We start from the raw sequence: 23842 nt of genomic DNA on the forward strand, positions 1-23842 counted from the left end.
ATCCCTTTAGTTTTAGAGTTATTCCGTAAAACGAATTTGGTACTTTTAATGCGCAAAATTCAACATCTCCTGTCGCATGTCACGCGAACTTCAGGCATATATTTGTCTTACAAATGTGGGCGGAGCCAACGTCAAAACTTTTTTGGCATGCGATTTTTAAGAACGCGTCTCAAAACCGTAAAATATGCCGCCTCATGATTTTCAATTATTAAGATGACACCTCATCTTGACGCAATTTACTATTTGTAAGATTAAACCACAGAACAATAAATACGGTAGAAGTGGTTACTTAGTGTCCGACGCGTGCCAACTATAGGTATCGAAAGATCTATCTGAGCTCAGTTCGCCATTTTCCCTTTGTATCGAATGGTTGTGTCATTATTTCGTGCAAATTCCCTAAAATCCTAGAAAAACGCCTTATTGTGCTGTTTTGGAATGGAAAATGATTGCCGCCCCAAACATATTACCCGTGGTCGTATTTCATATCATCGGAGTCTTATTTAAATTTTACAATTTTCGGTTTATCGAAATATTTTTTTTGTTACAAGAAACGAAAGTAAAGCTTCTTGTTTGGAGAACTAAATGAATGACTCCAATTCGTCGTCGTTCAGCAATGAACCCCTAGATGGCAGCACATTGATTGAAATTTAAATTATATGAAATCAAAACGTCTTAACTTGTAATAATAGGTATTGATGGTATTGAACTTTCAACGATATATCAACAGGGTAAAGTTTAAATTATATTAACAATCCAGAATTTGTTATTTCTTTTATATTTGAAACTAACACATTGAGTTTCAAATTAAGAATCTTTTGGCGACATCGGTTCTCTGATAGTAATCGAGGCTTAATGCACTTCTATTGCTTTTTTCTTCCGTGGATTAAACGTTTAAAGAGAATAGCACTTCATGTGAATGTAGTTTATTGTTTATCTGAAGGTGCTTGGAGGAATCCTTGGATTTTGACGTGGATCGGCACGGCATAGCTTAGAAGTTGTTGCGATTTGTCTCCGCTACGCCTGCGAACAAAATTAAAGTTAACTACGTATGTGTACTGTAACTTACACTGCTGGGAACTACTCTATGGACCTCTCTTTAAAGTCAAAGATTTGGTGTATATATTGGGTGTCTTTACCACTCTGATTTGGGGCCGGTGCTTGGCAGAGTATGTGTGATAAACCTCCCCGTGACAATATTTAATTCAGTTGATAAATCTAAGTTTGCTTTTTTATTAATGAACTATTGTTATACATTATGAGGAACAAGGACAACGATATAAAATTGCGTATACACCCAAACCATAAAACCATGAAACAAAAAGTGTCTTTTCATCTCGTTTGTCGCGCTCAATTTTTACGTTGATAAAATTACTGTGCAAATGTTTTAAAATCAGCGGTGAACTTGCAGCCATGTTTGGCACTGTGTTAATCTTCTGCACTCATTGGTCGCCAGTGCTAGCGATGACATAAAAATGTGACGTCACGGTGCCATGTTCGATAATGTGATAAAATTTTGAAATGCCGTTTATCACTCGAATTTCACAGATAAATGTGGATATAATAGTTTTATCGAGGCGGCATACTACAGGGGCTGGTTAGCTTAATGGGGATCCATCCGTAAAACCTTTGCTCTGTATTCAAACGTTGCATTATACTACTACTAGGTAGCGGCTTAACCTAGCCGTTTACAAATGAAAACCAGAGTAAAGTTTGGATTTGTCAAATCCAGAATTGTTTTCGAAATTATATATGGATTTTGGCATTTCACTCTAAGACTGGTCTTCAAGATATACGGAGTTGGTTCCACTTGGATTTGAGGTCCCTCACTCGTATCGATTAAATTAATTTTTGTTTTCATAAATGATTGTGATAAATTGAAAAGACGGGCAGCACCGTCTTCCTGTTCATCATTAGGAAAATGCAGCGATTATGGTATTCTTGGTTATAGATGTTTATTTCAAATGATGATTATTGTACTAATGTAGTTGTAAGTGGTTTGACACCAGAGTTATTGCAATATTGTCATTGTAATATTGATTGTATTGAAATTACTCCACAAGTTTGTTATATTTATTATTTCAAAGATCGAACACAAAGAAAAATTCTTTTGATCTGACAGGACTAGAATCTGCTTTTGTGCCATATCTAGGCGACCGCCCTACCAATTGAGATACAGATCGATTCAGCAGACCTTTCGATTTTTTCTATGCGTTTGTTGTAGATCTTTGTTTATAGTATTAACGGTTTTTGCCCTAGCGCCATCTGTGAAACATCTATGAAAGTATTTCTTCACTCAATTCACACCTACAAGAGATGTCGCTTTTAATATTGTAATTTGATTGTAATGAATATTATGATATTTTTACTACTATGATAATAATTTGTTTTTTTGTGAAATTACTCCACATTGGTTTTGTTACAATTATTAATACAAGTATTGTTGTTGTCTGAAAATTAAGATTACGTCATTGGGCGAAGGATCATTTCAGATGTCCTGTACATACTGTAATTTGTTCAAAATTCCAATAGCAGTCCAACAAAATTCGCTGAACTTTCTTATCTCCAAAAAGTTTGATATCTTAATATCGAAGAATGTTAAAATATATGGTCTGATTATGGTGTTGAATACTGTAAGCATAATATTTAAATTTCAGGCAGGTGGTGGTAAGTACCTGTTTAAAAACCGCCTATCAAAAAGTTTGGCCTTCCCGAACCAAAAGGTATCGCTTTCGGAGCCATCATCAGCTCGGTAGTTATCCAGGTCCTCCTGCAGTAGGAAAGCGTTTCGGCGACCACTTGCTTTTAAGGAGGCGTCGTCGGGGAGTTTTCTGAAAAATTTGTATACATTTATATTATATTACACTGCCACCTTACCAATTTCTGCCGCCAAGCAATAATGTGAGCATTATTTCGTTCCAGCTTTGAACTTTGGGGTATGTAAAGAATTTAGACGTTTTAATTACAATAACTATCTCCAAAACCTGCTACCTACTTTTGGTAATGAACTATTGTTATACATTATGAGGAACAAGGACAACGATATAAAATTGCGTATATACCCATCTTTGTCGTTCAATCATCGTCACGAAAACCATGAAACAAAGTGTCTTTTCATCTCGTTTGTCGCGCTCAATTTTTACGTTGATAAAATTACTGTGCAAATGTTTTAAAATCAGCTGTGACCTTGCAGCCATGTTTGGCGCTGTGTTAATCTTCTGCACTCATTGGTCGCCAGTGCTAGCGATGACATAAAAATGTGACGTCACGGTGCCATGTTCGATAATGTGATAAAATTTTGAAATGTCGTTTATCACTCGAATTTCACAGCTAAATGTGGATATAATAGTTTTATCGAGGCGGCATACTACAGGGGCTGGTTAGCTTAATGGGGATCCATCCGTAAAACTTTTGCTCTGTATTCAACCGTTGCATTATACTACTACTAGGTAGCGGCTTAACCTAGCCGTTTACAAATGTAAAAAAAAAAAGTTTGGATTTGTCAAGTCCAGAATTGTTTTCGAAATTGTGTATGGATGTTGGCATTTCAAAGTTCTGAGTGGCACTGTAAATGTTATCGGTAGCCGTGTTGCTTACCATCAGACCCACAACTTGTTCAACCCGTTACGATATCGTAAATATAAAAAAGAATCACTTCCTTTTTCCTTCCACCACAACTTTCGGGTATTTAAAGAATTTAGACGTTTTAATTTCAATAACTATCTTCAAAACCTGCTACCTACTACACCGGCATGGTACTTTGTCATTCTTGGCATACTATTGTTATTGGAAGAACACAATACGCTGTTGCCTGGATAAGTGTACTGTAATCCTATATGTTTTAAAATGGTGCTTGGAATATAGTCGGCCGAGGCGTTTTGCACCAGTTTTCGTTGCAGTTGTACTGTTTCAAACAAGTGAAAACCAAAAAGTACATCCGAAGAAGTGAATTAGCTTTTGTGTCCAATATTACGTGCTTTACTTTCGTCGCCTTCGAATAAATTCTAATCGGCGGCTCATCTTGGACAGAATACCTAAATTTGCGTTTGGTTGACATCATTCATCATCTCTTGCATGTTTTCCTTGATATAAGGTGATAACCTAGGAGACAAAGAACTGATGTCTCACCAACGGGAGTTCTCTCGGGAATTATTAATTTCTGGCCACATGACCCATATAATATATACCTTAATCACTAACTTACATACAATATAATATAACAATAAAATCAAGTAAATATCTAAAATACACATATTGCACTTGTCGGCGACGTGTGGCGCAATCTGGTGTCAGGTAAACGAATTAAAATTTACGTTGTGGCGGGACTGCAACCGCTCGAACCTGAAAGAGTGTTAGGCTTTTAGTCATGTACTCCACTATCTCCTCGCTTCGTGGAGTAATGCAGACAGATCAAAAAGTCCAGTCCAGTCGTTTACGCTTTAGTACGTCCTATTCGTATCGGGGGTCTACTCTCGATGTCCGTCTGACATCCGTCCGAAACAATTACTGCCAAACAAGCAATACTTGACCAAATGAAAAGACGCGTGATGCGAATGAAGCTTCATACTGGATACTTGTCTTTTAATTTTGTCGAATATTACTTATTTGACAGTAATTGTTTCGGACGGATGTCGGACGTAGAGAGAGAGAGAGATCGAGAGTAGACCCCCAGTTCCGAATCCGAGAAATGACGGTCCGAAATGTCACAGGGATCATTTTATCTCTAGATGTACATGTGATATTCGTACTTCCTCAGACATTGCATAAGCGACATCCGAACTGGGTCAGAGTTTTCTAGATTTGTACAGTCTCGGATTTGGAATGAATACGAATCTGATGTACTGCGTAAACGCGCTTTGGATGTATTTTATGAAACTACAGTATACTTATCTAAAATGCAACGCAATCTTTACTGAATTTTAGAGATCTTACTTGTGTTTATGGCGCCGGTGTGATTCCATTTGCTTATTTCTTCTTTCCATTTCAATGTCATCGTCACCTTCTTCGACATCTTCCATCTGTTGACGGAACATTTGATTCTGCGTCTGGACGATGTTGCTGACGTCGAAGCGGTCATTATCCTCGCCGAAACGCACGTCCGGTCGCATTGCATCCATCTGGCTTAGAGTTGTGGTTACTAGAGTTAAAAGCAGGAATAGAAAAAGCTGGAAATGATAAAATAAGAATTTTAAAACCTTGTCTAGGAATAAACTATTGTATTATGATATTTAGTTTAGTGAATATCATAATATTTTTACTACTATAATATAATAAATAAAAATAAATAAATAAAGTACTTGTGTTAGGGCTTGTTCCCATTATGTCGGCTTGTATTATTTCTTGTATGCTCCATCGTTGACCTACTAGTATTAATGTGGTCGTGTCTTTCCATCAGGTGAGATGGAGGTCAAATGCACAGTTTTTTTTTATAAAAAAAAACATGAACAATGAAACATTCGGATGAATATGCTTTGAATTTTGTGCTGTTGCAAGAAATGTTTGCGATTGTTGATAGTGTTACATTTATTAGATTTTAACAAGTTTTTTTAAAGAACAAACAATGTAGACTATATTAATAAAATATTGCACTCGACGTATAAGACTTTCAAAATATGTGACTCATTTGTAGCAGTCGGTTACAGTTTTCAATCTAATAATTATAAACTTGGGTACATGCTCACCATATTGCATATCGCCAACTGCAGCCAATCAACTATGGACACTAGGATTTTATGTCTCCGAATGCAATTATAATTTTTAAATTGATTAACAACGAACGATTGAGCTATCTGGTTTTCTAATTTTTAACCAACTTACAAAAAAAGACATTAAAAATTACTCCGCTACCTACGTAGCCTAGAACTGATTACATAATCTCAGTACAGAGTCCTAAAAAAACCGACCTCAAAAGTTCTTGGAATTATATCTATTTGCCAAGTTTTGTCGAAATCGGTTACCGGAAAGTGCGAGAAACCGGATTCATCCCTAAAGCCAAAGCTCTAGCCTAAAAGCGCCCGTCACCCTGAGACGTAAGTTGACAAGTCCCATGTGTACCACTTGGCGGTAGAAACAGGTAAGGTGGCAGTACGTTCTCCGGGAGAAGTATTGCCACCGTTTCTGTAACCTGTTTCTGCCGCCTTTTACAAGGAGCTCTACTGCTACTATAAATTGAATTAAAATTCGGATGTGAATAATTAAAATTCTCGGAGACTTTAACTTTACATAGGAACTAAACTAGGTAAGTTCTAAGCTGTGACTCTCTTGGTTTTTAGAAAAGAATACTGGATAACTTCGACGACCCCAGTGCGCCTGGATGGAAGGTTCCAGGTTTGGCTTAAACACAAGGAACAAACTTCGAAATGTAGTATAAATTACAGGAAATAACCTTAACTTGACGTAAAAGTAAATTCAAGTTATTTATTAGTGCCGATAAATATAAAGCCACCTTTCAGAGATTTATCAAACATAATACATTCAACATACATAATTTCTCATTAAATAACAATAAAAAGCACGCGTCTTCGGAACGCAGCCGCAAACGCGCGGGAAAAAAATGCAAATGGCGGCTCGTGACGTCACGTCCACGCGCCATCTGCAACCCCCAGCTGATTCTGTTTTAATTATATTTCACTCGTTTTATTGTCGAGTTTTCCGGTTTTTCCTGGCTGCCTGAAATTGTAGTACTTTGTGGTTTAAACATTGCAGGATTTTTAATAAAAATTAAGTAGAAGTTCATGGATACTGTATATATCCAAAGTTTCAACCTTAGGTGTGATTCTCGATCGTTTTCTTCAAACGTAACTAGAATTTAGAAGGTGGACATTAAAGCTGTGAATTAGATTATAATTTATGGCTTTACAGAGTTTGCCCAACCGCCTACTAAACGTGGGGGTTATGTCTAATTTTACTTTCTAGAGAGGTAGCTATAGATTCGCAATTAAGAAGTCAATGGATCGAACCTTAGTGGCAGCATGTGCCTATGACTTTAATATGTATAAGTGTCGTAAGTTTGAAAATGTTTAATAACAAGACCTTCTTATTAACTCTGAAGTAAAACATTGTTGAAGTCAAAGTTAAATAATCTTTATCTCATAGATAAGCAAATTACACTTGAAATCTTCATACTGATTCAACTCTACTGCTCATTGGTAAGGCAGATTTCTCTGAGAAGAACGAGCAAGAACTAGGGGTTGCTTTTTGTAAGTATACATTTGAATACATTTATCATTACAATATTTACTTTAAACATCTTAGATCGGACTATTTTGCAAGAGCTAAACGGCGCACTGCCAATAATTTTTGTCATCCAAGTACGCAGATACTGTGTAATAAACCTTTAGTATAAAGTGTTTGTTTCACTATACTTTTAAACCTCGTAAATGTCAAATTTTGAATATCAATCATCTTGTTATAGAAGCATATACATTGCCCCATAAATGAACTTGAGACTTTATGAAGACGACTGTCAAATTGGTCGTTTATTTTTATTCCTCGTATTAATGTTATGTCTGACACTACTTTTCATAAAAAAAATGAATATTTTTTTATCAAAAATCACATTTTCACAACGGTACTGTGACGTTAGTGTAAGAATGTTAATCTCTTTAAATTTATCTCTTAAAGACACTCTGGGGCCCAGATTGTAATTGCCCTAACCGCACGTTCCTGCCAGGCAAAGGTTCTATTAATATCGGCGGCATTACCCCAAAGCAAAATACCGTATGTCATTAAACTATGAAAATAGCTTAACTAAATCAATCTAGCTATTTCGACGTCTGAAAGTTTTCGTATTTTTTTATTGAGATGAAACTTGCATATAGAAGAAGGTTCACAACCCTGAGAAAGTATGTAAAGTCCCAAAACGGCATTGGGCCAGAGTGTGGCGGACGCCGCCTAAATAACAAGCTGTAAAACATATAATCGGTTGATGATCGAAAAACTGTAACTTACAATTTGTATTTATCCGTCCGTTTTAGGAAAATTCTTTGGAAACCAAAGGACATGTTATATTGACATAATATAAATCAGACGTTATATGAATATGAAGCATTTAAACGTTAAAACATAAACATTTTATTGTCTTTGTTTAAATACTGCGTGCCGTAATAAGCTAAAAGAGATAGCACTACATTGATTTATGTCAAACACGGGAATCGAAAACATGTAACGTCATCTTAAATGCCAACTGTTCTCATTTTGCCATTTTTGTAGTACCCTTTGATAACCGTTTCTGGTTGTCAAAGGGAAGTACATCAAATGTCAAAACCAATGTTTGGCCTTAGAATAATAACGCATAGAAACCTAGTCCGCACACGCTAAGTGAGGCAAATTGAAGCGCTCCCAAAGGACCTACACGAGCGGGCGGGCCTTCAGTTCTCAATGTCAACTTGCACCGCGAACAGATCAAGAATTTTAGCTAAAAATGACGAAATGTGCGGTAAATGAGTGTAAAAATACGTCAGACAAACATAAAATAGATACTAACATCACATTCCACAAGGAAGTAACGCGTTTCAACTTGTATTTTTATATAAATATTCACTAAAACCGAAAATGAACCACTACTAAAACTAGCCTACATGAATTTGATTTTTGCCTCACTTGTGACAGTTCGTTTGATATGAAACTATCATTCTATGCGTTATTATTCTAAGTGTTTGGCCAAATATTTTAGTGAATTATTCGCATGAATTGTAATGAAATAGACAAAAATATTGACAGTGAGAACAATTAAGTATTGATAAAAATACGTCGCTGCAGCATTAAGGGGTGCGGCAGTAGAAAAAGTGGAAATCAACCGAATGTTACATTACACCGGCTATATGTGCTATATTTCTGCCTATAAATCATACAATAGCCCACATATCTCATGTAATTAGACTCATTTAAGTAGTTTATTCATAAATCTTGCCGAATTTTGCTTTGGTTACTTTAGATTGCCTGTTTTTTAGTATATTTTGATGATTGTTGATAACGATTATTTTGAGATAGTGTTGTTCTTGTAAGCAGACATATTATCGATATTCTGTTATTGAAACAATTCACTACGAGGTTTTTATTATTTCATTATTATTATTTTTAAAGTTTACCTACAAATGAAAAAATAAAGATAGAATGGTTGGAAATAATAAGACTTCGGCAGTCTTATTATTTCCAACCATTCTTGACATGAACATTGGATCAAATACTATCTTCGTTTGTTTGCTCCATTTTGAAGAGTCAAATTTTAATGGAAGTTTGAATGGAACTAGATTACATGATAATGCAATTCCATCGTTACATTTATTGGTAAATAACTTTATATTTTATGTTGATTAAAATGGCTCACTACTTGCCTAGTAATAATAGCCTAGTATTAATCATACTTTGATTGCAGTAAACTATATAAATTTGCAAACATAAAAAACAGTTTCAACATTCAAGCCATACATTTACATGTGATATTTACTTATCTATGATTATGGTACAACACTAAATCCGCCATATGTGTGGTACAATTTTGGTTTAGGTAGGTACGTTTACTCCGTAGATAGGGCAGCTCCTTTCCTTTATTTTTTCCATCCTCTAAGAGTATAACTATGCAAATTACACTTGAAATAGACTTAAAGAATTTTTCATCTTAGTAGCTCGGAAAGGCATTCTTTCTCATTAGAAATCTGCGCGCAAAAGCGTTTATTTGCACGCTAGCGTGGAAAACGTTTTTGAAATTCGAACTTGATGACGGTCTGTGGTGCTCCTAACTTTTTCTTTCGATGAAAAAAAAACATAATGACGCGTTCAACTACGCGATTTGTCGTACATTATTTATGTAATATAAATCCGTTGGTAGCCATGTTTTATTCTTATTATTGTTGACATTAAATTGACAACGGTAATTAGTTTTTTTATTGAATTATTTTAATTCGTCGAAGAACTAAAATGATTCGTTTTCGAATATCTGTTAACAAAGATTGAATTTTCATAAAAGATGTTCTTAATTCTGATGGACAACGGGAGAGGTACCAATCAACTTGATATTTTGTTTTGCCACTTGTAAGTTACAATGTGTCTTGCAGAGTACTCCGACAGTTGTACAAACAAACAGCGTGTGCGCAGGTGTTGCTTCACAAAACACACGCGCCACCAAGCAAACACTGTTTGACATGGTAATAGCAAATAACATGTGAAAACGAACAAGTAGTTACTATAGTACATCGTCGCTGAAGTGTAAGAAGCCTCGATCTTAATTTCTTTATAAGTTGCAGTCCCAGAGTAAATGATGAGCATTTGTACTTTAAAATTACATTTGCCTAATATTCTACTGGTGGTAGACTGGTGGTGGCGGTGGTACACACTTCTATAGCCTGGAGAGCGTCTTCCTATGTGTTGTGGACTTCGGGTTTGTCTCTTCCCTTTTCGGCGGGCGGATTCGCATGCCCAGTGTAGCATCACTCCGCCCATGCGAAAGGAGGTCGACATAGTCCAGAACGACACTTGTCGCGTCATAACGAGATACTTGAAGCCCACTCGTCACTCATTATTATATTCGCTGGCGGGAATTGCTCCTCCCGATGTTATGTTGCGAGATAGCATGTGACGTAGAGAAATTAAAGCACGAGGTTGATAGTCGGCACCCTTTATTCGGTAACCAGCCCCCCTCCAGAATGACTACCAAGCCGTAAAAGCTTCCTTCTTTTAAGGTAATTCACGTTTTTTTGTTAATTTTTCAAAGTCATGACTGATGGCCAAAGATCAATAAATAAATAATAATAAATGCTATCATGCTAAGAACATTATTGGGGTGTTATTCTCCGACTTTAGAAAAAGAACGTACTTGTAATTGTATCATTAGCAACTTAATCAGCTGTCGAAGGCTTTATGAGTTATGACTGAACAATGAGATTTTTTTGATAAAAGTGGCGGGTTTTCGTAGTTACAGTCTTTACACAAATTAAATTTTATTTAATTTAATTACATGTTTAAGTTGAAGGATTTATAGCCGATGTTCAATAAATAAAGCATAAACTAAAAATGAAAAATATATTGTGCCAAAAAGTTGCGGAACAGTAATGAAGAAGCCTCTCTACTTTTTTTGTATTGGTTCTGTTTTACAAATCAAGTACACCACTACATGTATTTTTTTAATTTATTTATTGCGCATTGACTATGCCAGTGATCTTTAAAAGATAAATGTAATGTAACTTAAACTTAAATTCCGCTCTTTTGTAAGACCTCTAAATATTTCTGTTCAGAAACCTTGTTAAAAAAATACCACAAATTTATTTAAGCAGTCTCAACAATCCTTTACCAAACTTTCATGCTGTGTACATGTAAGACAAAGCAGTATATTCTGTAGTTGTTTTAAAAATAACCAAACTAATATTTGAAATTCGAAAGTAACTCGAATTTGATAAATTTCGGACCTAGGAGAAGAACATAAGCTACTTTTTGTCACAAAATAAATCTTAATGGGGGCGAATGTAGGGGACGTAAGTTTGGATGGAGAACCAAGAATTTGCCAACTAAGTGCTTATTTTACGTAGATAGCGGGCACCAGCTAGTATTACCTATATAATTTACAATAATCTTTCTTTGAAAACACTTAACAAAAAAATTTGAGTGCGGGAAGCCCTCAAAGAGTCGGTGGAAAACGTCGGTCCCGTAATGCGAAACGAGCTTCAGTTTCCCGCGGACTGCGCTTCAAGGCGCACGCGTTTTCTCGCTCTAAATACGGCTGGGTTCGGAATATTTAGACAATATATTTCATTACATAAATACGCCATTTATTGTTTGCAACACTATTCTAACGTTCCAAAAAGACCATTTAAAATCGCACAAAATAATACTACCGCTTATAATAATATTCTAAATCCGATTTACAAAAATTTTTATTAATGGTTTTTTTTCGCTGAAAGTTTTTGTGGCACAAAATACTATTTTTGTTTAAGTGAAGTAAAGTGATTTACACCTTTGTGTACTTGTAATTTAAAATCTGGAAGCTGGTGGCCGTCAGCTGGCGAAGCCGTTGAGGTAAGCGCTGGAATAACATTGCGTTTTAAGTTTAAAAATGTATTGTTATAAAGATAATTTAAAAAGGGCATTTATCTAATTGGAATAACGTAATTTGAAGTGTTGGGAAGTCGGTGCTACATAGGCGGATAATTTTTTTTAACAATTTATTTACGTTAAATACAGGTATCACAAATTGAATGTGCAATGTTTAACTTGGCACGCGACAAAACGACTATAACCTTTTTCGAATTCTTCATCATACAAAAATGCAATCAAATTTGGACCTTCCTAACACAAAAATTTACTTGTTTTTAAACGGTAAGCGTGTTTTTAAAGGTTATCTTGCTGATGACTGTACTTAACGACTGCAGTGCCCTAGCAGTCAGCACTAGGGCGCTTGATGAGGAGTACCTGGGTTCGATTTCTAAATTCATATTGTTAAATTGTTTCTGGTCTGGTCGTTTGTTTCTTTACTCTAGTACTTATAATATTGGGGATTCCCTTACTTGAGACCAGATGTTAAGAGGGAGCATGCCAAAAAAGTTTTGACGTTGGCTCCACCCAAATTTGTGAAACAAATATATGCCTGAAGTTCGCGTGACATGCGATGATGTTGAATTTTGCGCATTAAAAGTACCAAATTCGTTTCAGCGGAATAACTCTAAAACTAAAGGGATTAAAAAAAATCCGTAGTAACAGTTGTCGATCATTCATAAATATAATTAATTATCAAATTTTTGTCCTAATAACCTGTAGCATTTCGAGGATGAATCGAAAAAATGTGAAAATTAGACGTCATTTCGTGATTTTTATCTATCGAGGAAACTTTATTGTTTTATGTTTCTGATTAATGTCTACGCTTGAATATATCGTGTAGTTACTCATACAATATTTTATTTTTAACTTTAAAGTGGATATACCCCTCTAAAATCAAATCGAAGATTAGGAATTTTTCCTCTGCTCCCTCTTAATGTCTGACAATTTATTATTGTCATTGATTACTTTGAAACTTGGAATTATATAAGGGATTGGAAACGGCATTGGTTAAGTAAGAAACATACAACCTCAACTTGACTTTGGTTGATTCCACATGACAGTGAAAGTGTTGAATGAAATCACTTTGGAAAAAAATTATAGTAAAATTGAGAATATACAATAATTGATACAGGGTGTGAAAAGACGATTTCTAAAAACTTTCACTTTCATACAAAGTTACCTCGAAATTTTACAAGAAAACCCGCTTTATTCAGTACTTTATATATACTTTCTTACTTTATATTTTCAAATGTCCTAGGGTTAATGCTCGCTCCAACACAACATTGTTTTTCGTACCTATTTGCAGTACTAACTACGCTGGGAATAGGTTTCTAATCAGAGCATGTAAATCTTATAATGATCGTTACCACCACATCGATATATTTACCTGTAAACTAAATTGTTTTCGTCAAATGTTAAAAAAGTAGATTTTAGTTAATAAATTAAGTAATTATTTCTTTTCTGCAATAATTTGTCTCTATTTTTTTAAAACTTCTTTAGAGCTTTGTCATTTGGTTAGGCCATTGTTTACAGAATTTTGTCATTGTGTAGTAGATTAAGTGCTTTTGGCCTTCACTTCGTGAATTATCTATCATTGGAAACAAAATTTGGCTAAATTTAATATTTAATAGGTAAACAAAACATTTATGTAATATGTAAGCTGTATGTTTCTTTCAATAAATAAGTAAATAAATAAATAAATACCATTGATTATTTTTTATATCAACTGAATTAAACAGAACACGTTATACTATACGATGTACATTTTTCAGATTGCTTTAACTTCGTTTGTAAATAAATAAATTCGGAAATAAAGCCATTGTTCCTGCCGTTCGATCCAAGCGAATTGAATCGTATTAGTACGAGAAAAACTTGAATTGTTACACATAGGAAATTACATTACTATTGACTGAGCCATGGTTATCGTCAGCCATGACCATGGGACCTGTAAAGGGCCCGCAATGTTAAAAGGACCCGAAAAAATTCATTTCCTGTGATTAAGATAATTTTTCTAAATAATTATTCCTTTGCAAATGCAAACAGGTTTTGTACGGTATAAAAATATAAATGGTATAAAAAAGAAGCTTTGTAGTCATTGACTTACAAATAAATGGACGACGGGTCTAATACAAAAACCACGAAAAAATGTCCCAAGTCAACCTATTCGAAATTTAAATTGTTATGTCATCGCAGTATCGCGCTGTCAGTCGAACAAATGAAGACTAAAGCGGAGTGTCGCGGTCTGTATACGATTTTAGCGCCTTACAAGTGCGGACACTTTTTAGCGCGGACCCGACGTCCATATAATTGTAAGTCAATGTTTGTAGTAGTTGAGCTTGTGCAAGAGTACGCCCTGTGAAGTACTGCCACCTTACTTATTTTTGCCGCCAAGCAGTAATGTCAGCTTTATTGTGTTCTGGTTTTGAAGGGTAAGGGTGCTGGTGAAACTACAGACACATGGGACTTATCAACTCAGGGTGACGAGCGCAGTGGTAGTGCCTCGCGTGTTCGTTCCCTCACTTGGTATTATACAAAAAATGTGTGGAGAGTGAGGATCCCGAAGATGAAAGATCTAGTTTGCTTCGCACAATAGGCGAAGTTGGTTACTACTTTCTCTGCCTGGTGGAGCAAAGGGATTTTGATAATTTATATAATACATCCAGATAGATGGGTTAATTTATTAACCTTAATTTTAACGATAATGGGGTATAAGTTTGACTGACGATGAGCGAAGGAAGCGAAAGAAGTACGTCAGAAGTACTCTTCCAACGCGCGATGGGTTTTACGGTATCACATCGACAATGAAAATAGCGACATTAGTTGACGTTATATTCGTGCATTATGAGTCTATACTACCCCAAATGGCTTTGATTGACTCCACATAACAGTGTAAGTGTTCAATCAATCATTTTGGAAAAAATATAAAGTATAATTACTAAGTTTTATTGAAATCGGTTACCGGAAAGTTCGCAAACCCGGATTCATCCCCTAGTTCGCCACTGTGCGGGGACACAGGAGATAATAAAAATGGGTTCTCACTGTTCAAAGTGTACTGAGAGAGAAAAACGCCTTGAATTAAAGAATAGCAATCAACCATTAAAGTAATTGCTCATTATACTCAAATTTGGGCGCTATTTATAAAAATGAATCTTCATGCGTGAACAGCCACCCTTAGAGGTGGTTAGAGATGTTAGTATGATTTTCTTCAAAATTAATTGGGACCACTATGGAGATACCCTATTTCCAACAAAAAAAGGAATCGTGAAAATCGGTTCACAAATACCGGAGTTATCGCGTAACATACATACAGTCGAATCGAGAACCTCCTCCTTTTTTTGAAGTCGGTTAAAAATGGATTATATACACTGATTAGTATACGGCGTGAAAACACGATGACAATTTTCACGATAGAAAAAATATTCAATGGGCGCTTTATATCTAACGATTTTTTAAATATCAGCTGAATCAATGAAGTACACGTATACTATACGATATACATGTCGTTTGTTAAAAAAGTTATTCTGAATTAAGTCCAGGGTCCGTGTCGCTCGACCCAAGCAAAATGAACCGTATTAGTACGGGAACAATTAGAAATCGGGCTAAGGTAGCATCGACTCTTCTGCCTCCGCAGCCGAACGGTTGCCATGCTGATCGGCCAGGCAGAGGTCCCGGATTCAATTCTCGGGCCGGGAGAAATTTCTCTCATGACTTTGGGTGTAATTTGTGGTTGTCTATGTGTGTTTCCATCGCACTTGCGATGCAGGGTTTCCCAAGTGCAGGGCTATGAGTGCGTACGTTATTATTATTAAAAACTCTTTTATTACAAAGTTCTAAGGTTTTCGCTATAACGACAGATTAGAAATAAAATTATTTTATTTATTGAATATCATGGTATTTACTACTACGATATCGGTGCTAACAGTAAAAAAACCGTTTAAACTGAAGTTTCTTAACCTTTTTCTAGTCATTGATCGCTGTTAAAATGTCAAAGAGCCCGACCCTTTTCGAAAAGATAAAAAAAGCTTTCAGCTTTTACTAGCTTATATTGTTTGAGATTAAACTTTAGTTTGTTACATATGAATATTTAATTTGACGGTCGCTGTTCCATTATGTTACATAGGCTCGCCACGGACCACTGGTGTTCATTACATGGATCACGTAGGGTTAAAAACCCTGGTTTAATTAAACCCAATACAAATATGTGTAATAAGTACAACAAGTCGCAAGATAACAGATCTTACTAACTTATCGCGATCTGTTCTGTAGCTCAGTTGGTTAAGAATGGTGGCCTCGACATGGCAACAGCACTTGTTCGAGTCCAGTATAATCGAAGGATTTTACTGTGTTGTTCGATTTTTGATTGAATAATTATTTTATTTATTATTTTGGTAAATTGAAAATGAGGTAGAAAATGAAACAATTTTTCGGGTCTAAATCGCGTACCTATATTTGTTTTTGTTTCTGTACGGGACATGATCAGCTGTGACCATGGGGTATGTAAAGGGCCCGTTGGTTTGTTTGAATAACAAATAAAATAACAAACAAAATACTGTCTTTTACTATGTGTAACAATCTTTTGTTCTCCTATGTAACAGTATTTTCTTATCCTATGTTTAACTTGCCGTCGTGGTCGGAGGATTCGATTCCCGGGACGGAAGAAATACCTATTTCTGTGGACTACATTAATTTCTCTCGTGAGTTTGGGTGTAATATGTGGTTGTCTATGTGTGTGCGAATGAAAAAAAAATCGCGAAATCCTAAGGACTCGATAAAAATAAGGTAGTCAAAGTAATAAGATAGTAATAAGCAGAGCTCCTTGTGAGAGTTTGTCCAGGGCAGTATTGCCACCTTACCTATTTCTGCCGCCAAGCAGTAATGTCACCATTACTGTGTTCCGGTTTAATCTCAACATGTATCCGGTTTTGAAGGGTAAGGGTGCTGGTGAAATTACAGGCACATGGGACTTGTCAACTTATGTCTCAGGGTGACGGGTGCAGTTGTAGTGCCCCTCAGATCTTTGCGATTTAAAGTATTGGGTGGCACTGCAACTGTTATGGACAGGCGTGTAGCGTACCATCCGGCGCACGACTTAGTCCTCCCGTCACTTGATGTTATAAAAAAAAAAAGAACTATAGTTCAGAAAAGCGTGGCTTCCGTTAATATTAGACATAACTGATACATGGTTAATACTTTCTGAGTCAGACGTGACTATGGGGCTTTTAAAAGGCCCGAAACATTGGTTTCTTTGAAAAAACAAATTTATAATAAAACAAATATATTCAATAGTGAGCATCCACATTTGATAAAGTATAGCCAACCTAAATGTAACTAGTCACTTTATGAAATGCCGAATTTATTGTCTGTTACAATTCCACGTCTGATGAGAGCATGTTATTTAAACGTGTTCCATAGTTCCAAAATTAAAATTTGTGGCGCTGTGAGCAGCTGTATAAACAATGGCGCGTGGGACGCTGGCCAAACATTGGTTGACACGTCTGCCATCTATAACGTTACTGCATCGACTCATATACGGTCCCCTGCATGGGTCTCTTTTGTGATGAGTGTACAAGCTGGACCCATGAGGGTTGAAAACTTCACGTGGTTTCAAAAAAGTTTTAAAGACCTTTTACAGACATGCAGTTTTCTTCAAATCTTCCAATTAATTTGTCATAACGTAATCTGTACATGATTAGAAAACTGCACACACCAGCAACGTTCTTTTGGGTTATAATCAAGGAAATAATATACAGAAGAGTGGATAGATCTCCTGGCGGAAAAAAAATAGCTTGGGGTTTCTCTGATGGACCGAATTCTTAATAAATAAAATAAAATAAAAAATATTTTCAGCCAAATTAAGTCCATAGTTGGTTTGTTTCACAACTTAATGTATGACTATGTTAGTAAGAAATAACAAAGTTAAAATTGAAAAGGCCGATCTATCGAGGTACAATTTTTCGAATGTGTAGCTCAACATAACGACTGAAAATTAACGTGTCAATTAGTACTTAATTTTGACAGAACTGGAAACAGTGTCAACTTTTATACGACAAAATGCTGAACGATAAATCATGTTTTACATTTTGTCATAAAATAAATTACATTCTTTTCATCGCCTAAAACTTTGTACCTGTAAAAGAAATTTCGCTCAAAATCAGATTAAATATGGACTCCATTCAGCAATAGGGTAACAGCGCAGGTGCGGACGGTGTGCTTCAAGATAGGTATAAATTGTAGCTATCTCCGGTTCTAAAGTAATGCATCCATATTAACCCCCTTGATAAGAAATTTAAAATAAATAGAAAGTTTTGCCACCATATGAATCACTCGTTATAAGATACGAGTTTAAGAAAGTAAGGCATCGATTTGTGAATTTTGTAATGATTTCTTTCATATTTAAACCACAAATTAACTACCATAACCACAGAACATTATACAGTGCAGATACTGATACTTGAATGCTCCTGGCACTTACAACTTAAACAAGGAACCAGCTATTCTTAATAGCAGATAACGTTGAATTGCCTCACTAGTCTGTCAAGTGAAGTAATGACATTAACCAATTGCTGTCACCACGCGTCGAGTGCCCGCATGAAGCATGTCGGTATCCCCGCATCGCCTTCACCTGCATTCTTTCCTCAGATCGGCAATTTGGTACCCAAACACAACGCCCGCATTTGTGAACTTAATCTCGAACTGTGTTTAAATTTTGTTACCATCTCATTTGTAGGGGTTAATGGCGTGCACACCAAACTCTATGTATTTTAAATAAGTGGTGGCCCATTCTTTATGGTAAGGGCTACCAAATTTTTCACAAAACTAAAAGGATCACTGCTTATTGTGAACGGAACGGGGTGATAATGAGTTATTGGATGAGCAGTTATAATAATTGTTCGGTCTTCAGAATATATGTGACAAAGTAAATTGTATTAAAATAAAATGTAAGCAATATGTATCATGTGTTACAGTTAGACTTTAAATATAGTCTACCTATACTACATTTGTATTGTAATATAATGGCATTGATAATACGAAATAAACGAGTATAATACTCTCCTTCATTCGATAACCTGTATGCTGTGGTCTGATGGGCCATTATGATCAAGATTTTTAGTAATAATATGCAATATCAGAATTTTATTTGTCTATTACACCATAGGAACTGTGTTTGTGTGAGTGCTATGGGTTTAATGGTGCTATATCGGCGGCACAGCCGCTACGCCGCCACAGGTGGCGCCTTATAGAAACTAATAACTTTTTATTTATTCCGCCTCCCCGCCACACGCGGCGCCATCTTGGAGGAAATTTCGGAAAAACATTGAACAGGAAAATATGTAAAGTTGTAGATTTTTTTAATTTCACGTCCTCCTGGCCCACTCGATGACTAACGATGATTGTTTTAATGTTGCCCAAGTAAAAAAATGAATAATATGAGTTTATACCGTCGCTCGTAACGACGCTCGTTCGCTAACAACTAGTTCAGAGTAAAGTATAGAGTAATAGAGTAAAGTCTGTCGACTTTAACCAAGCCTCGACGCGGGACTCCATATTTGCATAACACAAATTTGTACCTTAATAATGGGAGAATAGCGATGAATATGCTACAGGCGAAAAACATGACACGTCGCGACGCTTCGATTCTGCGCCAGTGTGAGTTGAGCCTAAAAATCATTGTTCACAAGGTTGTTAATCTGAAGCTCACTTATTAGAGCTCAAATAGCACTGATCTAATATATGGGTCACTTTCATTTTGTACTTTCAGTTTGAAAATGTCACCTCCGCGTCGGAATATCGTGTTGAATCTGCTTTTCTGCTGTCCGCGTGTTAGTTAGTGGACGGCAGACTTACAAAGTCAACAAGCCGTCACTTTTGGCAAAAAAGTGGCAATTGAGCAATTTTCGTTCCGGAACTCGTCATTAAAAAAATTTAAAATTGTTACAAACGCGACGTACTTTATTACTCTGAAAATTTTCTTTCACAATTAAAAATTCTTAATCTTAACAAGGTCATAACACGTTGCTTAGTTGATTAAAATTAAAGAAATTTAACTCATAATACCATTGACTTACAAATAAATAGACGACGGGTCTAATACAAAAACCACGAAAAAAATGTCCCAAGTCAACCTACTTAAACGTAGTGACATGTAAAGGAATATGAAAAAGCTAAAACGTTGAATTTAAATTGTAATGTCATCGCAGTACTGTCTAATTCTGCTTGCTTCGCTGTCAATGACGCTCTGTATACGATTTTAACGCCCTATAAGTTCGGACACTTTTTAGCGCGGACGCGACGTCCATATAATTGTAAGTCAATGCATAATACGTCAAATGTTAACAAAAAAGTTCAGTTAAAAAGTGACCTTATGCGACTGCTCTTTGTAAATTATGTTTTTAAATTGTTAAATATTAAAATAATCAAAAACAATTTTTGCAGTTGTAAATCGTCATTATATTCCAAGACTACCAAGGTACAAACTTTAGTACTTCAAGAGTAATAAATTAAATATTATGAAAATGTCACACTTCAAATCTTATTTTGCGTATGTCCGAAAAGTTGAAATTTTGTGTTGGGTCACTTTCATTGTAAAGGTGCGATATATACTCTAGCCAAATTCTATGTAGAATAAACGTTGACGAACAAAAACATTATGATTTTTAAGGTAATGAGATAAAAATCTCACACTGTTTTGCAGTTACCACAATTCGACGGCAGCAAAGAGTAACCGGTTATCTGCAAAATTTGATATTTCTGGATGGAAAAGTCCGTATTAGCTACAATTTTGAGCAATGAGGCAATACAAAAAACTAATATCTGAAGGATATTCAGAATATAAATATATTCTCTCAAGTTTTTGTTTTCAAAACGTTCTACTGTAAAATCGTGATTTTTGCAGATAACATTTGCATTTGCAATTTCAATATTTAACTAATCTTGAAGTCATCTCTATGACGAATTTTGTTCAAGAAAAGTTTCAAATCACTAATAAGTAATAACAATAGTATGTAATAAATTGGAGAGGGTGTGGGTTATATTTTTGTGTATCTAATGGACATTTTTGGCGTAACTCCACTTATGCCATTCTTCCATGAGCGGTGCGTTATGTTAGTACTGGCAGGATACACTGGTCGAATAGCTTTTTAAGTACATTTTAGATAATTTTTGATACAAAGGCCGGGAGCTCAAATCTACTTGTTTTAAGTGTCGATAGAGTGCCCATGCCATGGTAAGGTTTTGTACCTTTGGTATTCTGCTACAAGTTAAGAGTAGCGCCTTGTCAGTGCCTATAGCCATCCTGCTACTTATTCAACTGCCATTGCAATTTTTTGGTATTCTGCTCAATGGCGAAACGATGGCACGGTAATGATATAGTATTCTAACATTATATATACACTTCCGGACCCATAATTCGAGCCACCACGCATTTTCAATATTAAGTGCCCTAAGCTTAAACAATGTTTGATTGATCAAAATCTATTATGTAGTTTTGATACAAGTATACCAAACGTCTTTTCCATAAGTCCTTGTTGGGAATATGGATTTACAAAACCAGGGGAAACTTTTCTTCGATGATAGCACTATCTACTGACCCGAGAGATGGGGTTTTCCGGATAGACTACGGGCTCGATGGCAAGACCAGGGTACGGTGGGCGTCCGGGCTAAGCCCTCCGCCAGTTACACGTCTTCACGGACGTGTCTTGTGGACCCGGACTCGGGTATGGACTCGTCGGGGTTGTGGTTAGCTGCAGGGACGAACACGTTTGTCTGCTCCTGTATTGTGTGACCGGGGCGTTCGTCTCGCGCGTAGCTAGCGCGTCTTGGTAGCGGTCTAGTTGAGGGCCTGAGGCGAGGAGACGCGCGGGGCGCGTGAGTTGCCCGGTCAGTATGAAGTCGGTGGCTGTGTCCGGACATTATCGCAGGGCACTGCCACTTGGCATCTCCGCTAGCCCGGAGGGCTAGCAGAGGATGAGCTAGACATCTTCCGGCCCCTCCAGCCGCGTAGGAATCTGGGAACTGAAGAGACGGCGGTGGTGATGGCAACCGTTAGTGTTGCGGGGTGCGACGGGAAGTGAGCGTGCCTGCAGCTCCGGTATCTATTTGGAAAATAGGAAGGGTGCTGTACTTTCACCCGGGGCGGCTCACCTAAGCCACTAGCCTTACAAAGAACCGGATGAAGAACGTCCAAACGTGCTGATCCGGGGTTAGTACCTGATTAGATGGTCCCAGTGCGAGGTTATATAGTGGAAGGATAGAGTGTCCAATGAAAGAGTATTGATGGTGAATAAGAAATTAGAGCTCTCGAGTACTGTGAAAAACGCAAAGTACAGTACTTTGGTCATATAATTCGTAATGATAAATACGATCTATTCCGACTAATTATGCAAGGAAAGATACATGGAAAGCGACCACCTGAAAGAAGGCGTACTTCGTGGCTTAATATGGTTCAACCTGAGAACAAGGTCCTTGTTCCGTGCAGCTGTGTCTAAAATACAGGTAGCCCTAATGATAGCCGACCTCCGGTAGGAGATGTCTTGTCAAGAAGAAGAATTTCAAACTAAAATATTTATTTCGTGACAACCTGAAAGAGCTACACGGGACTTGATGGGTCAAATACCGGGGATTTTTGTCATTAAAGTACATGGAACGACCTTGCGTGGACGAACTCTACTGCTACTAAAAGAGAGCTATCCCAAGATCTTCCACAGTCTTTCTCTCAGCCACCAGTAAGCAGCTCGCTCACCAGAGCCATAATCTCCTGGTTCTTCCGCACTCACGAGTTACCATCACTTTGCTTTACCACCAGTAGTTTTTTTAGTTAGTTAGTTAGTTTGTTTTCTTCAGGTACGTAGAAGGTTTTGAAAATTGCAAATTTTGAATATCAATCGGAATCTTATTATAGAAGCGCCCCTTAAATGAATTTGAGACTTTGAGAAGACGATTCAACAAGAACAACTGGATTATTTTTATTCCGCGTATTTATCTTTTGTCAGTCATTATTATTCTTAACATAAATTATATTTTCATAAATGTACCCCTAGTGTAAGAATGTTAATTTCTTCGAACTGATCTCTCAAAGAATTTTCTTTTCGGATATTATGTTTTTTAATCAGATTTATAGCACATGTTGTAGTATATTATTACCCGTAATCCACCACATCGTGAAGGGTTTTTCCGTTATTTTATATTGCTCTATTCTAAAAGATATCTGCCGCCATATTGCTGGCAACAGCTGACGCCCCAGGTGCTGTGAAAAACTAATAAGTTTTTATTTATTTTTCTGTGCATCACAGTGGGTATACTATTTGTTTTTGACAAAAATTATAGAATCAATCATCATTCTAACTTTCTGTGTGTTGCTGGCGAACCGAATGTTTTCGCTATTCCGCTACAAGAAAAATATTCATCATTTTTCTTATGATACCAAGTAACGGGACGAACAATTCGTGCGCTTGTCCACAGCTGTTGCAGTGCCGTTCAGAGATTTAAATCGCAAAGATCTAAGGAGCACTGCTACTGCGCTCCCTCCCTGAGACATAAGTTGACGCACGCGGAATTCCACGAGAATGTAATTTCATTAGTACCTTTACTCTTCAAACTAGATTGCTTGGCGGCTGAAATGGGTAAGATGGCAGTACTTCCCCGGACCTACTTTCATAAGGTGCTCTACTGTATTGCGTAAATTTGTTTTTTCAAAGAAACCAACCTTTGGGGCCCTTTATAGGCCCCATGGTAACAGCTGACAGACACGAGTTAGATCCCAAAAAAAATAGTATCAATTCCTATATGTAACAATCACGAAAACTCCATAATAATATTCATC

The 23842-nt window shown here is 36.5% G+C and overlaps 2 protein-coding genes across 2 annotated transcripts in view; one reads left to right on the forward strand and one right to left on the reverse strand.

Annotated features, from left to right (window-relative positions):
- Positions 1 to 796: 796 nt before the first annotated feature.
- On the reverse strand, positions 797 to 5714 carry LOC113227750. The gene is made up of 4 exons (XM_026460742.1): positions 5679 to 5714; positions 4930 to 5162; positions 2673 to 2828; positions 797 to 1020 (listed from the first exon to the last, which is right to left on the reverse strand). Exons 1-4 carry the CDS (start codon positions 5679 to 5681, stop codon positions 924 to 926), a joined length of 489 nt encoding a protein of 162 aa, XP_026316527.1. The 5' UTR covers positions 5682 to 5714; the 3' UTR covers positions 797 to 923.
- Positions 5715 to 11895: 6181 nt separating this feature from the next.
- LOC113227737 (protein CBFA2T3) overlaps positions 11896 to 23842 on the forward strand; it is a 156223-nt gene continuing 144276 nt past the window's right edge. Inside the window, exon 1 of the mRNA XM_026460722.1 lies at positions 11896 to 12006. The gene's annotated coding sequence lies outside the window, so the exon portion shown is untranslated. The remainder of the gene's footprint in view (positions 12007 to 23842) is intronic.

Source organism: Hyposmocoma kahamanoa, unplaced genomic scaffold (assembly GCF_003589595.1).
Source record: "Hyposmocoma kahamanoa isolate Upper Pololo Valley unplaced genomic scaffold, ASM358959v1 215, whole genome shotgun sequence".
Taxonomy (NCBI): domain Eukaryota; kingdom Metazoa; phylum Arthropoda; class Insecta; order Lepidoptera; family Cosmopterigidae; genus Hyposmocoma; species Hyposmocoma kahamanoa.